The following is a 17,075-nucleotide window of genomic DNA, read 5'->3' on the forward strand; positions in this document are numbered from 1 at the left end:
ACAAAATATGGTGGAAGGCTGGTTCAACAATCGCTGCATTTCTAAACACATGCTATGTGTGAGGACATTTTTTTTCCAATTTTTTTCTTTTCATTTGCAGGGCCAATAACTGCACGACCCTTCCGTTCAGAAAACTGTGTACAACCTGATAAAAATACAGGAAGTAATTTTGAAGAATCTGGCCCAATTAAAGATCAGCTACAATACAGCCAAATCATCCTCCAGCCTGATCACCTTCCTTTCTTCTGGGTATGAAAAGGTTTGGTTTGGTTTGGTTTATGGGGTTTAACGTCCCAAAGCGACTAAGTCTATGAGAGACGCCGTAGTGGAGGGCTATGGAAATTTCGACCACCTGGGGTTCTTTAACATGCACTGACATTGCACAGTACACGGGCCTCTAGAATTTCTCCTCCAAAGAAATTCAACCGCCGCGGCCGGGATCGAACCCGCGTCTTTCGGTTCGATCCCGGCCGCGGCGGTTGAATTTCTTTGGAGGAGAAATTCTAGAAAACACAAGCTAAAAAAACGTGCTAGGCTATCATCATCATCACCACCGCCAGCCTAACTACACCCACTGCAGGACAAAGGCCTCTCCCATATCTCTCCAATTCACCTTGTCCTGTGCCAGCTGCAGCCAGCTTAACCCAAGCAACTTCCTAACCTGATCTACCCACCTGCCTTTCTGCCGCCCCCTGCTATGCTTGCTTTTTCTTGTAATCCAGTCCATTACCTTTAACGATCATCGGTTATCTTGCCTTCGCATTACACTCCCTGCCCATGCACATTTCTTCTTCTTGCTTTCGACTAGGATGCCATTGACCCGCATTTGTTACCCGACCCATTCTGCTCTCTTTCCATTTTTTAACATTACACCAATCATTTTCCCTTCCATAGCTTGCTGCGTTGTCCTCAAATTAAGTTCAACCCTCTTCACCAACCTCCATGTTTCTGCCCCATAGTAAGTCAGGTACACAGCTGATTCATGATCTGAGAGTACCTGCCATATGCACTCCACCCCATTCTTATTCTCCTCATTATTTCACTCTTATGGTCCAGATCTGCAGTCATTACCTGTCTTAAGTAAATGTATTCAGTTTCCACTTCTAAAAATTCACTGCCTATCATAAACTGCTGCTCCTTTCTGAGACTGTTGAACATTACATTAGTTTAGTTCCTACTCTGCCTGTCTAAGTCATTACTCAAGATTTGTAATTTGCCCCCTGAGCTACTTATCAAGGCAATGCCATCAACCAATCACAATTACTAATGTATACTCCAATAGCTCTTACCCCAATTTTTCCCAACCGAGATCTCTGAATACCTCCCTTAAACAAAAGGTGAACAGTATTGGAGATCTTGTCTTCCTGTCCGACACCCTTCCTAATTGGGATTTTATTACTTTATCTCCGCATGACTACAATGGTTGTGTAGCCACTACTCCAATACATTTACATATACCTCTTCTACACTCTGGCTCTGTAATGCTTGCATGACTGTTGAGGTTTTGACCGAGTCAAATGAATGTTTTCCCCTAATCTATGAAGACTCTATGATGGCTATGTATGTGGCTTGGTTATATTCCAAGCATTTCTCTGTCACCTCACTGATAATCTGAATGTGGTTTACTGCCGAGTGACCTTTATGAAAGTTAGCCTTAGTTGATTTAAGTCTAAGGTGGCCCTGATTCTATTAGTGATTCCCTGGGTAAATACCTCATACGAAACACAGTAAGCTGACATGTATGTAATTTTAAGGTCCCTGACGACTGCTTCCTCACTCAATGGGCTCAATGTCGCGAGGCATTGCGTATACAGGGTGGCCAGTTTTTCTAGAAACAATCTCTCTACCGGATCTGCAGTCACCTGATCCTAACCAGCTGCTTCCCCCTATGCATTGCTTCTAAAGCTTTCTTTACTTCCTCTTTCGCTACCCATGAGATGTCCAATTCCTCTGCACTGCTGCAGCCACCATTATTACATTGATTATTTTGGCTACTGTACAGTTCTGTGTAGACCTTTTTGGCTACTGTAATTATATTAACTATATTGGTAATGACATTGCCCTCTGTCTCTTAGTGCGTACATTTGATATTTGCCTATGACTAGCTTCTTCTCGACAACTTTTAGGACTATCTCTGTTCCTTACAACGTGCTCCAAATCTCTCCATACCATATTTCCTTATGTAGATTACTTTACACTCATTGATTAACTTTGGTAACTAAATTCGACAGCTCTGCCAGTTCTATTCTATCTTTAGGGTTAAAGACTTCATGCTTTGGCATTCCTTAATCAGATCTTTAGTCTCTTGAGAACCCAGGTGAAAATATTTCCCAGCTCAACTGGTTTATGGAACAATTTCCAGTTGGTTCCAGTTAGAACCAAGTGGAACCCAGTCGGTTCCAACTGGAACCAACTGGAAATTGTTCCATAAACCATTTAGGCTGGGAAAGATTTTCGCCAGGGAAAGCTTACCGGTATCCTGTCTAGCTATCCTACTCCCTATTTCAACTGCACGCTATATAACAATATCTACAAGATCATCACTGATTGCTTGAACATTATGGTTGTTGTCCCTAGACAAAGCGGAATATCTGTTCTGCAACGAGATCCTGCATTCCACTACTTTCCCTCTGACCACAAACTCAGTGGTGGGCTTCCTCCTTACTAGTTTCCTCCATTCCTGCTTCATGTCTAGGCTAATTCGAGACCTTACCATCCTCTCGTCACTATACCTCACCTTGCTGAGCACTTCCACATCCTGCACAATGACAGGGTGTGGAGGTACTCGGATTTCTTAGATATTTAACATCTTAGATTATATTTATTATCTCAGATATTTAACAGAGATTTAACATCGACATGATGTTAAATAAACGTGGCTGATATAACCTTAAAATATTTACCATTACAATCACTACCTAGAAAGCAACCTGCTTTTTATCCCATCATAATTTGTCTCTTTTCAAGGACACATGCACAAAGTAGGTATACTATATTATCACAGCTGCCAAACGTAAAGCCATCCACTTCAGCCACATCAACCAATGCTGCTGAAGATCACCTCCCTAACAATGTTTATTTGGTCTCATTCACTGCTTGCTTCATATATTTGCCGACTCTGAACTGGAGCCAATACAATATACAAATAAGCAAGCATCACCTGAATAACAGTGATTGGGAAGATGTACTGGCTCTTGTCAGGTGCCTGCCCAGTCTGGCTGTGCTCAGCATCGGTACATTCCTCGGCCGCATCCAGTAGGATCCAGTGAAGAGTATACAGTAGCTTGGTCTCAGCTGCCCCGAGTTTCTCCAAGCAGCTCTCCTTTCTAGCATACAGCAGGGCAGCACAGCAGTGCATCACGTGCGGCAGGGCTGCCCGTACCAGGCGCCATCTGACGGCAGCACGAGACAGCAAAGCAACATATTTCAGAAGCTCCAAAACAGACCACCCACACAAACATTTCGCCTTTATCAAGATTGCACTACAGTGGAATGCCGAGCAAGTCAGGCAGCACTTTTCTTTAAAGAAACATGAAACACGACTAAATTAGAAAAGGAACACCACAAGTGTTTGTGGAGTGTTGCCACCCACTACTAGTGTAGTTGTGCTACACATCTATTCAGTAGATAAGCCCCAAGAGTGACCAACTTGCCTGATGTGACAAGCAGAGCAAACCATTGAAAATTTCAATTTTTAGTTTACCACTGCCATTTACACTTGAAAACTCTAATGAAGCTGTATGCAGACAAACTTAAAAATTGGAAGACACTCATGTGTGCGTAATGAAATGGTCCTGACATACATCACATACAGAACATGACATAGCATGTAAAGTAGCCCCATCCTCTTTGCATCCACATCACAGAACACTGTACTAGTACTAAAAAATTAGTCTGGGTTGACAACTCATCACGACAGAAATCAAATTTTGCAAGTTTTTGGCAGGTGACACAAACAGCTGGCTTCATGTAAATCCCAACACAAGTGCACATCAAGTGCAATGCAACTCACATTCATATGAAAGAAAAGGTATCCCATTTGTACAAAAACCAAAGGGAGGACACAAACCTTTTGATGCTTTTGATAGCAACAGTCAAACTGGGTGATAGGCCAAACTGAATGTTTTGCACCAGAACTTTCTCAAAGGACTGGAAACAAGAAAAAGAGCACTATCAGCATGCCCGCTTGATTCAAAATGATGCTTAGTGTACCATACTATGACCTTTAAGTGAACATAAAATTGTCTCTTCAATGCACATATCAAGAGGACCTCAACGCATTATATTAACACACATTAATTCCAAAACATAAGTGCATGAATGAGCCAAAATATTAAATACACTGCTTTCTGTGCCTACATGTATGTCTTGCTTTCTCTTTTCTTTCACATGTTTTTCAGCACAGTAAGAGTAACAGCAGACAAGTGGTGCGACTTTACCTATTACAATTTTAACAGCCGCCAGAAAACATTTTGAAGAAAAGAACACAGCAGGCAGAAAGAGCTTTAGCGCATGTACACAAAAATAGTGCATTTTAATATTTTCATTATCACTTGCCTATAAATAAAATCATTGCCATAGCTAGCACGGTACAACAAATATGAAAGACAGTACAAGCTGTACTGCTAAGAATGATGCTCATGTATACCAAACATGTTCAAGTGAAGTAGGAGGTAAAATATGAAGCTACTAACCTTGCATGCTTCTCGTTGCTCCTGCAGAACAAATACAAAATTAATCAACTTTTGTTTTTGTTTTTGTTTTTTTTTTTTTCAGTTTGCACCAAGAGTGGAAAAACTATTTTACAACATTTAAGCCAAGCACACATCCCACACGTATACAGCCTGCAGTACACCAGCATTAATTGACCACAAGTGTTTCCGATAAAAATCAACAATTCCACAAGCACCATTACTATCACAAAATTATGTGACACTGGAACTGAACAAAGCAAGTCATACTTTGCTCAATTTCCTTCTGCTGCCATAGATGCTCCTTGCTAAAAGGTTACTCAGCAAAATATATATGTACCTAACATAATGACATGCCTAAGACCAATAAATGTTCAAGGAAACCTCAATTAGCAAAACTTACCACTGCATCAAGGTCCTGTCGCCTCTCAACTTCCCTTCATCTCTGCATCACATAAATCTAAGGCATGCACTAAACTGCTAAAGTCCCAGCACTATCTAGCATATAAATAACACAAACAATGCAATGGCAAATGCATCATGCTCATATCACTGCTCTGTGCACCAAGCATTTTGCCGGAACTATGCTCTCGTGTAGCACTGTCTCTGATTGAAACGATGCATGAGAGATAATTTACTATTAAATGCACCTTGTCACCAAAATTGAAAGCGCGAATTAGGCAAACTGCAACACAATGAACTCAAAATCTGAACAGGCAGGCACCTTCTCAGTGCCGACTGCTTCTTTCGTATATAACATTGACAGTGAAACTGATGTGCCTGACCTTGCAACCAGCTTTCGCTTGCATGTTCTTACACCACTGATTTATTTTCTCCAGACAAGTAACGAAAAGGTTCACCCAGGCACAGAATGCAAGTATTTGGTAAATGCCTAAAATAGAAGGAATCTGACTTGTTTTCTGGCTTGTTTTTCTTTCACAGGTGCCTGGAAGTGCTTCAGACCTACTCTTATTTTTCACATTGCAGTGTCTTTTTTTAGCTTCTCATGCTCATTGCACACTTTTGTTGCCATTACATGTGCACCAATGTCAAGTCTCCATGATGTTCCTAGGCATGCAATAATGAATGAACGAATGAATGAAAATTAGCAAGCATCTGAAATCAACAAAAAAAAACCCACTGTCAGTCCAATAACGAGTGCAGTAGGCTGATTGAATAACACCGCACCGACGTTAGCATGTTTAATGCATTGACCATCTACTACTGAACCAAATAGTATACCACATTGAAACAATTTACACGACAGCTGCGCACATCCCAACGCATTGCATACTGCATACATAGCAGCAGAGACCACTGGATAAAGTGTGCAACTGGCTCTGAAAGATTACGGTTTATACCTATAGGACTAAAGCAGATCATGATGGATTTCAATGGCACAAGGGAAGCTTAAGCCAAAGAGCGCCACAGCACAAAGCATTTTCGTCTGCTCAAAACCCACCTCCCAGGCACCTCACCCAAAATAAGCCGAGCACCAGGACGGGGGAAAGCTTGTACCAGGGACGTATCGAAGAGGAGAGCCGAGGAATCCCACCCGCCCACCTCACTTTTAAAGCCGAGCTCAATCACCCCCCCACTAGCTCTGTTAGAAGTTTCTCTTTAAGCATGGACCGTTAGCCCCCCCCCCCTGGTACAAAATTCTCTTGGGCCCCTCCCGAAAAAAATTTCTGGCTACGTGCCTGACTAGTACCCATAGTATCACCATTGAGTACCCAGTGTCACTAAGGTGAACTTCATACCTCCCGCATACGAGGTGGATGCTCAAATCACTAGCTACCACTGTGGTTTACCGCAAAGCTAGAACCACCTGGCTGGTCCATCTATGAGTGAGCCTACATGCAATGAAAATTGATTTCATGGCTCAATAATATGAGCATGCTATCCAATTTTGAAGTCATAGTAATTCTTGGGTGTTTCGCGTGCAATACAGCTTCCAATAATCTAGGGAATCTAGGGAGTAATTACTTGTTAACATCCCTGAGCAAAAGATATACGGCTACAAAGGAACGTTATACTGCTTTCTCAGAAACTTTTTGCAACTGAAGAAAAGCTCATCCTGGTCCCATGCTAAAACTATGCAAAAACATTGTATTAAACCTTCCTATAGTTAAAGCTGATCACATCAAACATTACTGAACATAGGTGATACGCATGTAAGGGGTTTCCATCATACTGTGACAATAAGGAATTTTCTTAGAATAATCAAACTTGTTCCAAGCAGACACAACTCAATGACAAGCCAATTCACAGCCAGATGAATAAAAATACTGCTCCACAAGGATTTGGAAACTAAAGGAATACTGAGATACAAAAGGCAGCTTATACAAAGTAGCTAAGCATTTTAACTAATATTTTTAGACATTCAATTTCATCACTATGCCGTCGCCACGGTGGCTCAGTGGTTATAGCGCTCGGCTGCTGACCCGAAAGAAGCGGGTTCAACCCCGGCCGCAGCGGTAGAACTTCGATGAAGATGAAATTTTAGAGGTCCGTGTACGGTGCGATGTCAGTGCATGTTAAAGAACCCCAAGTGGTCGAAAATTCCGGAGCCTTTCACCATGGCGTCCCCAATAGCCTGAGCCACTTTGGAACGTTAAACCTCCCTAAACCCATAAACCATTATCACTATGCCATTCATCACATTTGCCGTTTTCAATGACGCAAACAGTACAAGACTATTATGACAGAAATAAAATCTCACATGGACTATAACCATTCATTCATTCAGTCGTTCATTCAACAGACCACTGTTTTCATTCACGGTCTTCTATCCATCACAATTGCAACTTGATCACAATGAAATGACAGCAGCCTCAAGAAGAATACTGTAAATGGTCCCATCTTTCCATTTTTTTTTTTTTTTTGTAAGTAGAACATTTAACAGTCTTGTTCCATACTGAAATTGCAGAATAATCCGAAGACATGAATTCTGTGAGCCTGCCAAACGAGAAGACTGATTACCACCAGAAGGCACTGTATGAAATCAAGACTTTCAGATGATCAACCAATAAATCTCAATTTTGCATCAGTTTGTTCATGTTCTTGACAGAAAATTGACTGTCACAAGAAAGTTTTTTAATGTGTCCTGCTGAAAATATACGCCTCTTCGATATCCCAACTTCTTTTGCGCGAGTGCAGGCCATCCACAAACACTGCAAAAATTAAATTGTTCACAGTATTAAAGGCTACTCATGTGTGAATGGTGGCCTTTAACCAAAGCAAATAGAAAGTAAATCAATTTTTTTCTTCAAAGAGTTTCTGAACTGAAGTGAATATTTTGTTACCATAAACATGGATCAGGATATTGGTCTGCGCTAGTTGGTTCATTGTTATCAACAGATCAGCCCGGTTGATAGCATAAACAGTTGATAGCATAATCTGATAGCATATTTATTTATTTATTTATTTATACAGAATACCCCTAAAGGCCCTCGAGAGGGTATTACATAGGGGGGGGGGGGCACAGGCAATTGAACAGAATAAAAAAAAAACACAAATATAAAACAAACAACAAAAGCACAAATAAGACACACTGGATGAAATAAGTAAGCAAAAGAATCAATCAAAAGCACAAATAAGACACTTTGCATGACATATAAGTAAGCAAAAGAATCAAAAGAATGGCAGCACGGCAAAGAACGAAGATACAGGGAACAGTGAAAATTCACAGACAGAACTTTGGCGAAACTGTATAGGTATAGGGCATTATCAACAATATTCTCCCAGTACAGACAAAGCAGCCAACCTGTAACGATTGAATATAAAGCCAGAGATATGATTAATGCTCTTTTGTTTGCTGATCACCAGAATGGAGTGCATGTCAGAAAACTATCTGTGAGAAACCAGTGAAATCACTTTCATTCCTTTGAGGCAGAAAAGCAAAGGTGTGGCACTAAGTGCAACTGACAGAAAAGAATGAGAGTGTGTGGGTACCCTCAAGGGCAAAAAAAAAAAAGGTAAATGCATGAATCAAGACAATTTAAAAATACTTGTTTTTGTCTTTCCCTCTTCAAGGCTTCCAATGAAGTTGCACTTTTCTGTACACCCAAAATATATGAAAAATTTAAAAATGCCAAACATGGTGTCTACCAACTTAATGAACACAATTTTTTTTCTGAAAAATCTGCATTTGGGCAGTTTGTGCATTCACTAAGAGCATAAAATATTAACAAAAACCTATTTTCACTGCCAAAGCATAATATATGCATTTATCATGCCAATGCATCATTATGCAAGTAAATGTGGAGCTCCTGTCCATAATAAAGCCAAATAAAATATGTTGAATTATGCTGAATTCTTCAATTTGGAATTTAAAAGTGAAGGTATCACCTCACCCTTCATAGAAACAGCGGCTTCCCTTTTCAGCAGCAATTTAATACCCAGCCCTGGATTAAGTTATGATTCTGACATGCAGTTTCATTGGTCAATTAGTACCACTGGTTCAGCATGTGCAAATTTCCTTTCGCAGTGAACGTGCAAAAATATGGAAGCACCAGCAGCACATGCATAAGTGTGAGAGAGAGAGAGCAAAACTTTTATTTTGTTCTCAGAGGTAATAATTAACAATTAATCATACCATTGCTGACGCATCATGGGCTTTGCCAATTTTTGGACGTATGAATGGGCTGCAAATACGGAAGAAATGCATACAATTAATCACCTATACTGCGATACGGATTTAATGTCTAAAAACCAGCGCGGAGAGATTAAAGGGCATTTTTATGACAGAAATAACCACTCAATATTTAAAAAGCTCATTACACTTAACGCAAACATGATAAATTAATTGGCACGCTAATGATCACGTAAAGTTGAGCGGTGTGCGGCATAATTAAGCGAAGACTAGAGCGCAGATTAAAAACGTACACCTAAACAACATATAAAACATGTGTCGGTTCACTAAGACAAAATAAACATATTACGTTTTTGTTCGCAGATCCATAGCGTTAATTTAACGAACATGGAAAGCGAACACTTTGATCCTGAAGGACCTGTGAATCACAAGTAGCCACTACCGCGCTCCTAGACCGGGTACGTTATTTTTACTGGCGAGGAAACTGTTTAAAAAAGGTAGTGCATCATCTCGCCAACACGCAACAGCACTTTTTGCCACCGTTGCGAACGATGCGCAACCTGCAGCCTGCTTTCTCTAGTGTTTTCTGGGAGCAACACGGAATAAACACCTACCTTGTCTGTCGCCAGAGAAACGTTTGTATCGGCAGAGGCACTGACAGCTCGTCGGGTTCATGCTGATCCTCTTCTAGTTTCCGTTTCGGCATACCGATCGAACGTTTCAACGAAAACTAAGGATACCCTTAAATGTCTTTGCGGGATACGTTAACGCGCTACCAAGCAGTAACTAGGGCGTGAACGAAAAAACAATGGGAATGTTGGGGGAAAAAAACATTCGTGTTGAAGGAGCTCGCCGGCGCCTCTTCAAGTATCGTCGTCCATCTTTGGGTGGATGATCCTCCGCCGCCTCCGCATCCGGAGGGCACGTGATCCGCGCGTCCGAGCGCCACCGCGCCGGTCTCAACGGAGTAGCGAGTAATTTTGCAATTTTTAAACGCTTTTTTTTTCTCTCTCTTGAATCGCGCTCGGGCAGCTATATATCTATTACGGTCGAAGCGGGCACAAAAGAAATACATCCTGAAAGGCGTACGTAATACTAATACCTTTCACGGCAGCGTAGAAGGCGTAATATTTTGCAGGTAATCTCGCTATTGCGCAAAGGCAAGCTCCTCCCCACAACGGGCCATTTGCCCGTTGACGCAAAAGCGTCAGGGTAACGGAACCAAAGAAACAAATGCAAATAACAGTGGGGGCATTTATTGCTTCTGACAATATATACACACGTATACACAACTTTTTATTACAGAGAACACATGAACATGTAATGGTTAATCACATTCATCCATGGTTTCTATGTATGAAAAGATATATATACATGCGCAATGCCTTATAGGCACAGACTTATCAGTAAAAATAAAAGGACGCATTTGATCCACTGCACAGAAACTCTGAAGGTACCTTCGATATTATACCCATTCATTCACACAGTATTTTGTTCACACCGAGGGCAAGCACTTCTGTATGCACACGTCAGCCCAGATTACATACTTTTCATGTAGTTTCATGCTGGTGATATGCCAGTAATAGCGGTACTTAACAGCGGCATGTCCCCACTCTCCTCTGTCTCAAGTAAGTGCTGTTTTTAACCGCAAGTAATAGCGATGTTTGACTGGTATCTGGAAAGTGCAAAACCTCACACTAATACCCAGTTAGTGCATCAAAATCAATGCAAAGTGATATGTAAAAGGCACCCTTTACCCAAATGGGTAAATGCACCTGCCCACCCCGCCCTCCCCTTGTACAAGTGCCACGCTCTACAACATCAAAACAGACCTTGTCTGACACATACCCAGCACTCAACCACAGGACACCAAAACAAGCATATGTGACACTTTTCTCTGCTTATCCTGGCACTACAGAGCACGTCCGAACAATAATGACTCGAAACAAGTGCTCAACATGTATGGTTACGAGGGCAAAAAAAGCCAGCAATGCCATAGAAATTGAGACTGAATTCATTTGTACATAAGTTATGTCATCAAAATGCAAAAGTGGCATTCAACAAGGGTAAAGAGAAACAGCATGCCATTAATTCAACCAACAGGTTTCACCGTCACAATAGCTGCTGTGAAGAAACTTTCGCACAAGCACGCACACACAAATAACTGGGCTCTGCGACAACCATTCACACAGTTAAAACCAGCTTCAATGTGGTCAATGTAAGCAAAAATGGTTCTTAAATACAGTAAGCTGACTCACAATACTCTTCCACATGATGTAAACTTTGACATAGCACAGGAATTATAATAGCAGCCTCCACAGTTGGAAATAAATCTCATGTAAATAAGACAGAATCACTGAGGTGTATACAAAGCTAGGTACAATACACACGTGTTGAAAATACACACACAGAGGACGGACCAACAATAAAGTCCTGTCTTCATGCAAACAATACAAGCAGCATATTTTAATTGCCTATGATCCTTTCAATGTCTCAATCAACCTCCCACAGAAGCTCCCGTAGAAGATTGAATAAAGTATTAGTTGCACTCAACAGCAAAAAATCACTGCAGTAGAAAGTCAACAAAAGTTGCAAATGCTGCATTTTCATTTGGGAAAGAAAGACAAAATGCACATTTGGCAATGTGACACCAGAAGAGAGCTCTTAGGTTAATTATTTCAATTTCCCACCAAGTTTAACATTTCAATGCAACGCATGCAGGGACACAGAGTAAACCATAACATTAGCCACACACACACACCTGTGACATAAGGAACATCACTGATGCAGTAACTGTAGCAACATCAAGGTGACAATGGCTAAGTTAGATACCAGCACATGTACGTGCTTCAAATTTTTCAGCAAGAACTACAGTCATTCAACCCACTTTGCTCAATGTTCTTTGAAACAACAGCCACAGCCACCACGCTCCGCATCACAGTGCTCTCCAATGCTTGTCAAAGCTTGCTCAAGACACTGTGCGCATGCAAAAACACTGCATCACACAGGCATCAAATTTAGGCACATGTGGCACTGGATACGGCTGTTGTCAAAATGAACTTGCGAGGCGGCATAGTTGCCTTATTATCCAAAAAAGTTGCCGATCATGACCCGTCAGTGATAGCTTTCTCTAATACAGCAGCCAAAGGAACACAAAATATGCAATTGATAATGGTTATTTACATTTCTTCTAATCATCATCCATAGAACTCGACATTTCCCACTAATAGCCAAGAAGCAACATGACAGATTTCTTTGGGAAGGGTGCCCAAGCTGCCATAAAGACATACCGACAAGCAATGATTACCACACCAATTTGAACAGTTTTGGGACTCGTCCTGAACTAGTTTGAACACCTGATATTCTTGGCGTGACGGAATTGTTTACAAACTGAAGACAATTTGCAACTTTTGTTGCATTTAAATAAAAAAGCAGATTGTTGCTATAGGTTGTCAAAAAAGTCCTCTTCTTCAGCCCAATTTTCATCATCCTCTGCATCTACACTATTGCTCTCCTTTTCCACAGCTGGATCAGTGTTACTCAATTTATGAAACCTGGCAAAAAGTATCTCCTTAGCATGGTTGTACAACTCTACGTCTAAACTGTTAGCAGCTGTAACTTGCTCCACCTCACCTGGTGAAGGAACTGCGCGACCGTGTCCCATTGATCGGCCCCTCAAAAATTTACGAGGCCTAGCCCTTCTCCGGAACTTCAACTTGAAAGTGGCTTCAAACAGAGACTCTGAAAGACGAGGAAACTCTGCAAGGCCAAAAAAAGCCATGTGTTCAAGGTTTTTTTTTGCACTGGCCAAAAGTACTATATCACGATCTTCCTTGGTAAGTAGTAAACCAGCAGAATCATTCTGAGGACAGCCATCAATAAGGTCATGATCTGCAAGCATATGTGTCTGGCGATTGATAGCTGGGTTCGCTGAACAAGATACAAATTCAGCAAAAGTTATATTTTCAGGCCTCCTGCCCTCGAAGCAAACATTGGGAGCAGGCATGGACACTGGCTGGTCCAGGCAAAAATGAGGATGAGGTCGGGAGCCATGCCAGCCTCGATTCTGGTGAAACCGTCGCCATTCACTGCGAAAGCGTGCGACTGGATCTCGCAGCACAGTGATGTAGAAATACCTGCGGGTTCAAAGAAGGCAAACACAAAACTTCGTGCTTTAGTACTGCTGCAGAACAATAGTAAACACCCATGAATATATATTAAACACATGGATGAACACATGCACACCCATTTCCACGGGCAGTGTGAATAGGCCAGCAGTGTAGAGGTACTTTTCTTTTTCTGCCTACCATTTTTTACCATTCCCCATTGCACATATATGTGCTATGGGGAATATATCAGCGAGGGAAGAGCTGTAACTATGACTGTTGTACCAAATGAAGTGATGCGACTTAATTCCGGTTAACTGTTGATTTAAAAACACCTGAAGAAATGCGTAGTCGACTGTGTTATACTTTGGCCATACTAAAACAATTTTTTTTAAACGAATGCACCCACTGTAGCTCTAAAAAGGCAGCCAAGTAAACAATCGACGCAAGTCAGCTTCAATATGCGTATGCCGAATCCACAACTGCGAGATACATTGTATGGATCACACACCTAAATGCACAGGGCAGCGCTCGATTTTTGGATGCATGCTTATGCCGCGAGTTTTTCTGTGGTTTCCACGTTGTGAAAACATAGGCTGCTGAATACGCTACGGTTACTTCACTGTGCGGCAACATTACGACGAACCAGAACTTACCTGCGTTTTGTCGGGCTTCCTTCATCTTCGTCAAGCACACGGTCGACACAGGTGTTAAGTTCTGTCCAATCCGGGTGCACGCCGCATTTCCACCCCAGTGTGTACCTGCTGAACAGCCACGAACTGCGTTTGCGAGGTCTGTAACAGTGACAAATTTTTCGACGTCGTCGGCACGTGCAAGGTCTTTGCAATACCAGGTCTTCGATCAGTCGCCGCTCCAAGAAGTTAGCGCCGGCGTTTTGTATTTGTAAAAGAACTATCACGTCCGCGCCGCCTATGTCGAAGTCCTCGCCCCGGACGGATGGTACTTCATAATTGCTTTTATGCAGTCCGATCCCCGTGTCGTTCGACGGGCTATCGTTTGAATGTTGCGATCTGTGAACAAACTGCAGCCCTTTCAGTTTCTGCCAATAATTGGACGGTTTTAGTCGCACCCAGTGATAGGCAAGTCGCGACGACGAGCTGCCGGAACTCACCAAAATGAACACGAATGCGGTCACAAACGCTGCACAAATGAGGACCGACCGACAAACTGTCGGCGTGATAAAGTGCATGCCACACGTTTCTGTATAGAATTTTGATCTACGGCCACATTGCTCGTCGCTGGAAAAGCACGCTCATCATCGATTCGGAAGCAGAAGCACGTAAGCTGCCATGTTTGTTGACAGAAAGGTGCAGTGACAGTGAGCGGAAAGAGGATAACACCGGACATAGCCTCACCGGAGATCCGCAAATCCCGGAGACCGGATTGACCGCGCATGCGTGTTGCGGCTCGGGCAGCGTCGATTCTTGTATTTGCACGGAACCGCTCGCAGTGGAAAAATCCCGACCAGGCCTCTTGAGTGCATTGTTGTCGCCCAGCTCAGGTGCGCGATAACCGAGGATGCATTCTCAAAGGCTTTTGTAGGCGGAAGCGAAAAAACAAATGCTGGGAGGCGGTGTTCGCGTAGTGTAGGGTGGCTGACGCCACGATTATTCCGGACGCACAAACGCTTTTTCGAATTCTGAAATACCGCCACGATTTCGTCAAACGATTGCCTGTGGCTTTCGTCTAAAAGCGACAAGATATGGATGCGTTGAACTAACCAAGTCGACATAAGCAAAGTCCCAGACAAGTCCTGTCCCGTACGTCCCGATGAAGTCCCGTCCTTCCTCTAAGTCAAAATACGATCGCGGTACGTCCCGCATGGCTATTTTGACCGTTCCACACGTATAATATTGATTGTTGAGTGCTCACGGAAGGGCGCGTTCACTGAAATCGCTCACCCGTGCATGGCCGTTTATGATTTCTTTCTTTTTTTTTTCTCAAAGGCGAATAGCGGGGTATGCTTTCTATGTTCCGCAAACGCTTTTTTGTAGTTCTGAGCATTAATAGGAAAGAATATCAAAAATTATTCTTGCTCTTTCCTCACTGAGACCACCATAAGAATGTTTACTTGCAGTTCCAATAAAAAGATCATCTACTTAGTTCTCTATGGGATATTTGATGCGCTTTTTTTTTTTGGCAAATGCTCTTGCATCATCCAAAATATCCCACACATGCACTGCCGACATCTTCATTCGATGCTTGGTCCCATGATACTCCAAGACATCCCTAGGATGTGCAACATTAACTTGTAACGTTCAGCTAATTTGCCGATATCCTCAGAATGTTACCATCTACGAGTACAAAATTTGGCTTTCTGCTGGTCCTGTGGCACGCTCTGTGCCTGCGGCATTGAATTCACTTCAAAAGACAATGCCCCAGCATAGCAATTAAGGGCATTATGGATCCACAGCTTCGGACACATGGTGTGGACCCACCCAATGCTTTAACTTTTCTCTGTCCACTCTTTCCGCTTCATTTATCCCTTTCCCCATGGTGCAGTTTAGCTGTCAATTGGAACAAGATAGTTACTATGTCATTCTTTTCTTCATAAACTGCTATTCTTAATGGATCCACAAAGGCAACGTCGTGGACAAAGATGATGCAGCTGGCACATGCTTGTGCAGCACTCAAGAAAACCATACCTTCTCTGGCTGGATTGCTCAGTCCCAATGGCAACACTGACATTCAAGGGATGTTCCTGCGAAATCTTGAAAGGACATGGACATGCAGATTTCCCCAGGATGTGCCAAGAAAAACCTGCGGACATCCCTCACATTTTTTGCATAAAAACAGCGCAACAGACGGGACCAAGAAGCGAAGACACAAACACGGGGGCTGACTTTCAATGCAAATAATGTACCAACTAGCCCGGCTTATTCCTCTCTTGGATCCCTCACATATCTTTATGGCCGCACTTCCTGTATCAAAGGGAGGACCACAGGAATTCCCGATGATTTTCATAGGCCTTAACAAGGGCATGTTGGTCAAATAACAGTAAATTTCCCTGGTGATCTTTATGAACTCGAGAGAGAAAAATTGCTCGGCCCCTGTGAAAAATATTTGCAAAGCTTAACTTACATTTTCTGTGATTTAGACTTGAAGAAAGATATGACTACAGCTGATTACAGTGGTGTAGTTGCTTGGCCCAGTGCCAACACTTTTACGGGCAAAATTTTCATTGCGTCTCATGCTGTCACAGAGAACATGTCAAACAAGCAAATGTGAAACAGATCAGGCAACAGAAATGCTACAAACCAGAAGTCATGCAGCGCCAACGCATTAAGCATATGTCCAGAGAATGAAGAATTTCCACCAGCTTATATACTCCAAATCTATGACCCTTCTTTTGAAGCCAGTGGCTCTTACACGTCACGCAGTATGATTTCATTCAATTACAAATCTGTAATGACACGAACAAGAAATGAAAATGGGCAGACCATGTTATCTTCTGTTCGAAAAAACATGAGTCCACTCAGCCATGTTTGTCGCGAGCATTATGCAAATGTAATGAGACGTGTTACCGTAATAACGCCTGAATGGGATACCCACCGGATAACGTGTCAGGACATCTCTACAGAAAGAAATGCATATTAAGTTAGAGTCTATAATATGACCCGAACGGGATATTCACAGGATAAAGTGTCAGGACATCTAAAGCAA

General features: G+C 42.3%; 2 protein-coding genes and 1 long non-coding RNA gene across 7 annotated transcripts in view; 1 reads left to right on the forward strand and 2 right to left on the reverse strand.

The window, feature by feature from the left end:
* The window catches only part of LOC149342313 (uncharacterized), a 7,521-nt gene extending 1,197 nt beyond the window's left edge, over positions 1-6,324 (forward strand). Inside the window, exons 2-3 of the long non-coding RNA XR_016283021.1 lie at positions 101-249; positions 4,777-6,324. This is a non-coding gene — a long non-coding RNA (uncharacterized LOC149342313). The remainder of the gene's footprint in view (positions 1-100; positions 250-4,776) is intronic.
* The window catches only part of unc80 (unc80, NALCN channel complex subunit), a 139,197-nt gene extending 129,020 nt beyond the window's left edge, over positions 1-10,177 (reverse strand). For all 5 annotated transcript variants that reach the window (XR_016283020.1, XM_089544604.1, XM_089544603.1 and 2 more), the window contains exons 1-5: positions 9,900-10,177; positions 9,289-9,337; positions 4,695-4,715; positions 4,070-4,149; positions 3,161-3,392 (exon numbers count right to left, since the gene is read on the reverse strand). Coding sequence is in view for 4 of the 5 variants with exons in the window: in XM_089544604.1 (XP_089400730.1) it covers positions 3,161-3,392; positions 4,070-4,149; positions 4,695-4,715; positions 9,289-9,337; positions 9,900-9,991 (474 nt within the window). In the remaining variant the exon portion in view is untranslated. The remainder of the gene's footprint in view (positions 1-3,160; positions 3,393-4,069; positions 4,150-4,694; positions 4,716-9,288; positions 9,338-9,899) is intronic.
* A 348-nt stretch (positions 10,178-10,525) lies between these two features.
* On the reverse strand, positions 10,526-14,787 carry LOC149342314 (heparan-sulfate 6-O-sulfotransferase 1-like). Its single transcript, XM_089544605.1, has 2 exons — positions 14,048-14,787; positions 10,526-13,421 (listed from the first exon to the last, which is right to left on the reverse strand). Exons 1-2 carry the CDS (start codon positions 14,599-14,601, stop codon positions 12,728-12,730), a joined length of 1,248 nt encoding a protein of 415 aa, XP_089400731.1. The 5' UTR covers positions 14,602-14,787; the 3' UTR covers positions 10,526-12,727.
* Between the last annotated feature and the right edge of the window lie 2,288 nt (positions 14,788-17,075).

This window comes from Amblyomma mixtum, chromosome 5 (genome assembly GCF_055824585.1).
Source record: "Amblyomma mixtum isolate Tamu chromosome 5, ASM5582458v1, whole genome shotgun sequence".
Lineage (NCBI taxonomy): Eukaryota > Metazoa > Arthropoda > Arachnida > Ixodida > Ixodidae > Amblyomma > Amblyomma mixtum.

Coding starts and splice junctions, on each gene's coding strand:
- LOC149342314 (XM_089544605.1), bottom strand. CDS start 14,601: ATGCACTTTATCACGCCGACAGTTTGTCGGTCGGTCCTCATTTGTGCA. Junction 13,422..14,047: donor GGAAGCCCGACAAAACGCAG/GTAAGTTCTGGT, acceptor TTGAACCCGCAG/GTATTTCTACATCACTGTGC.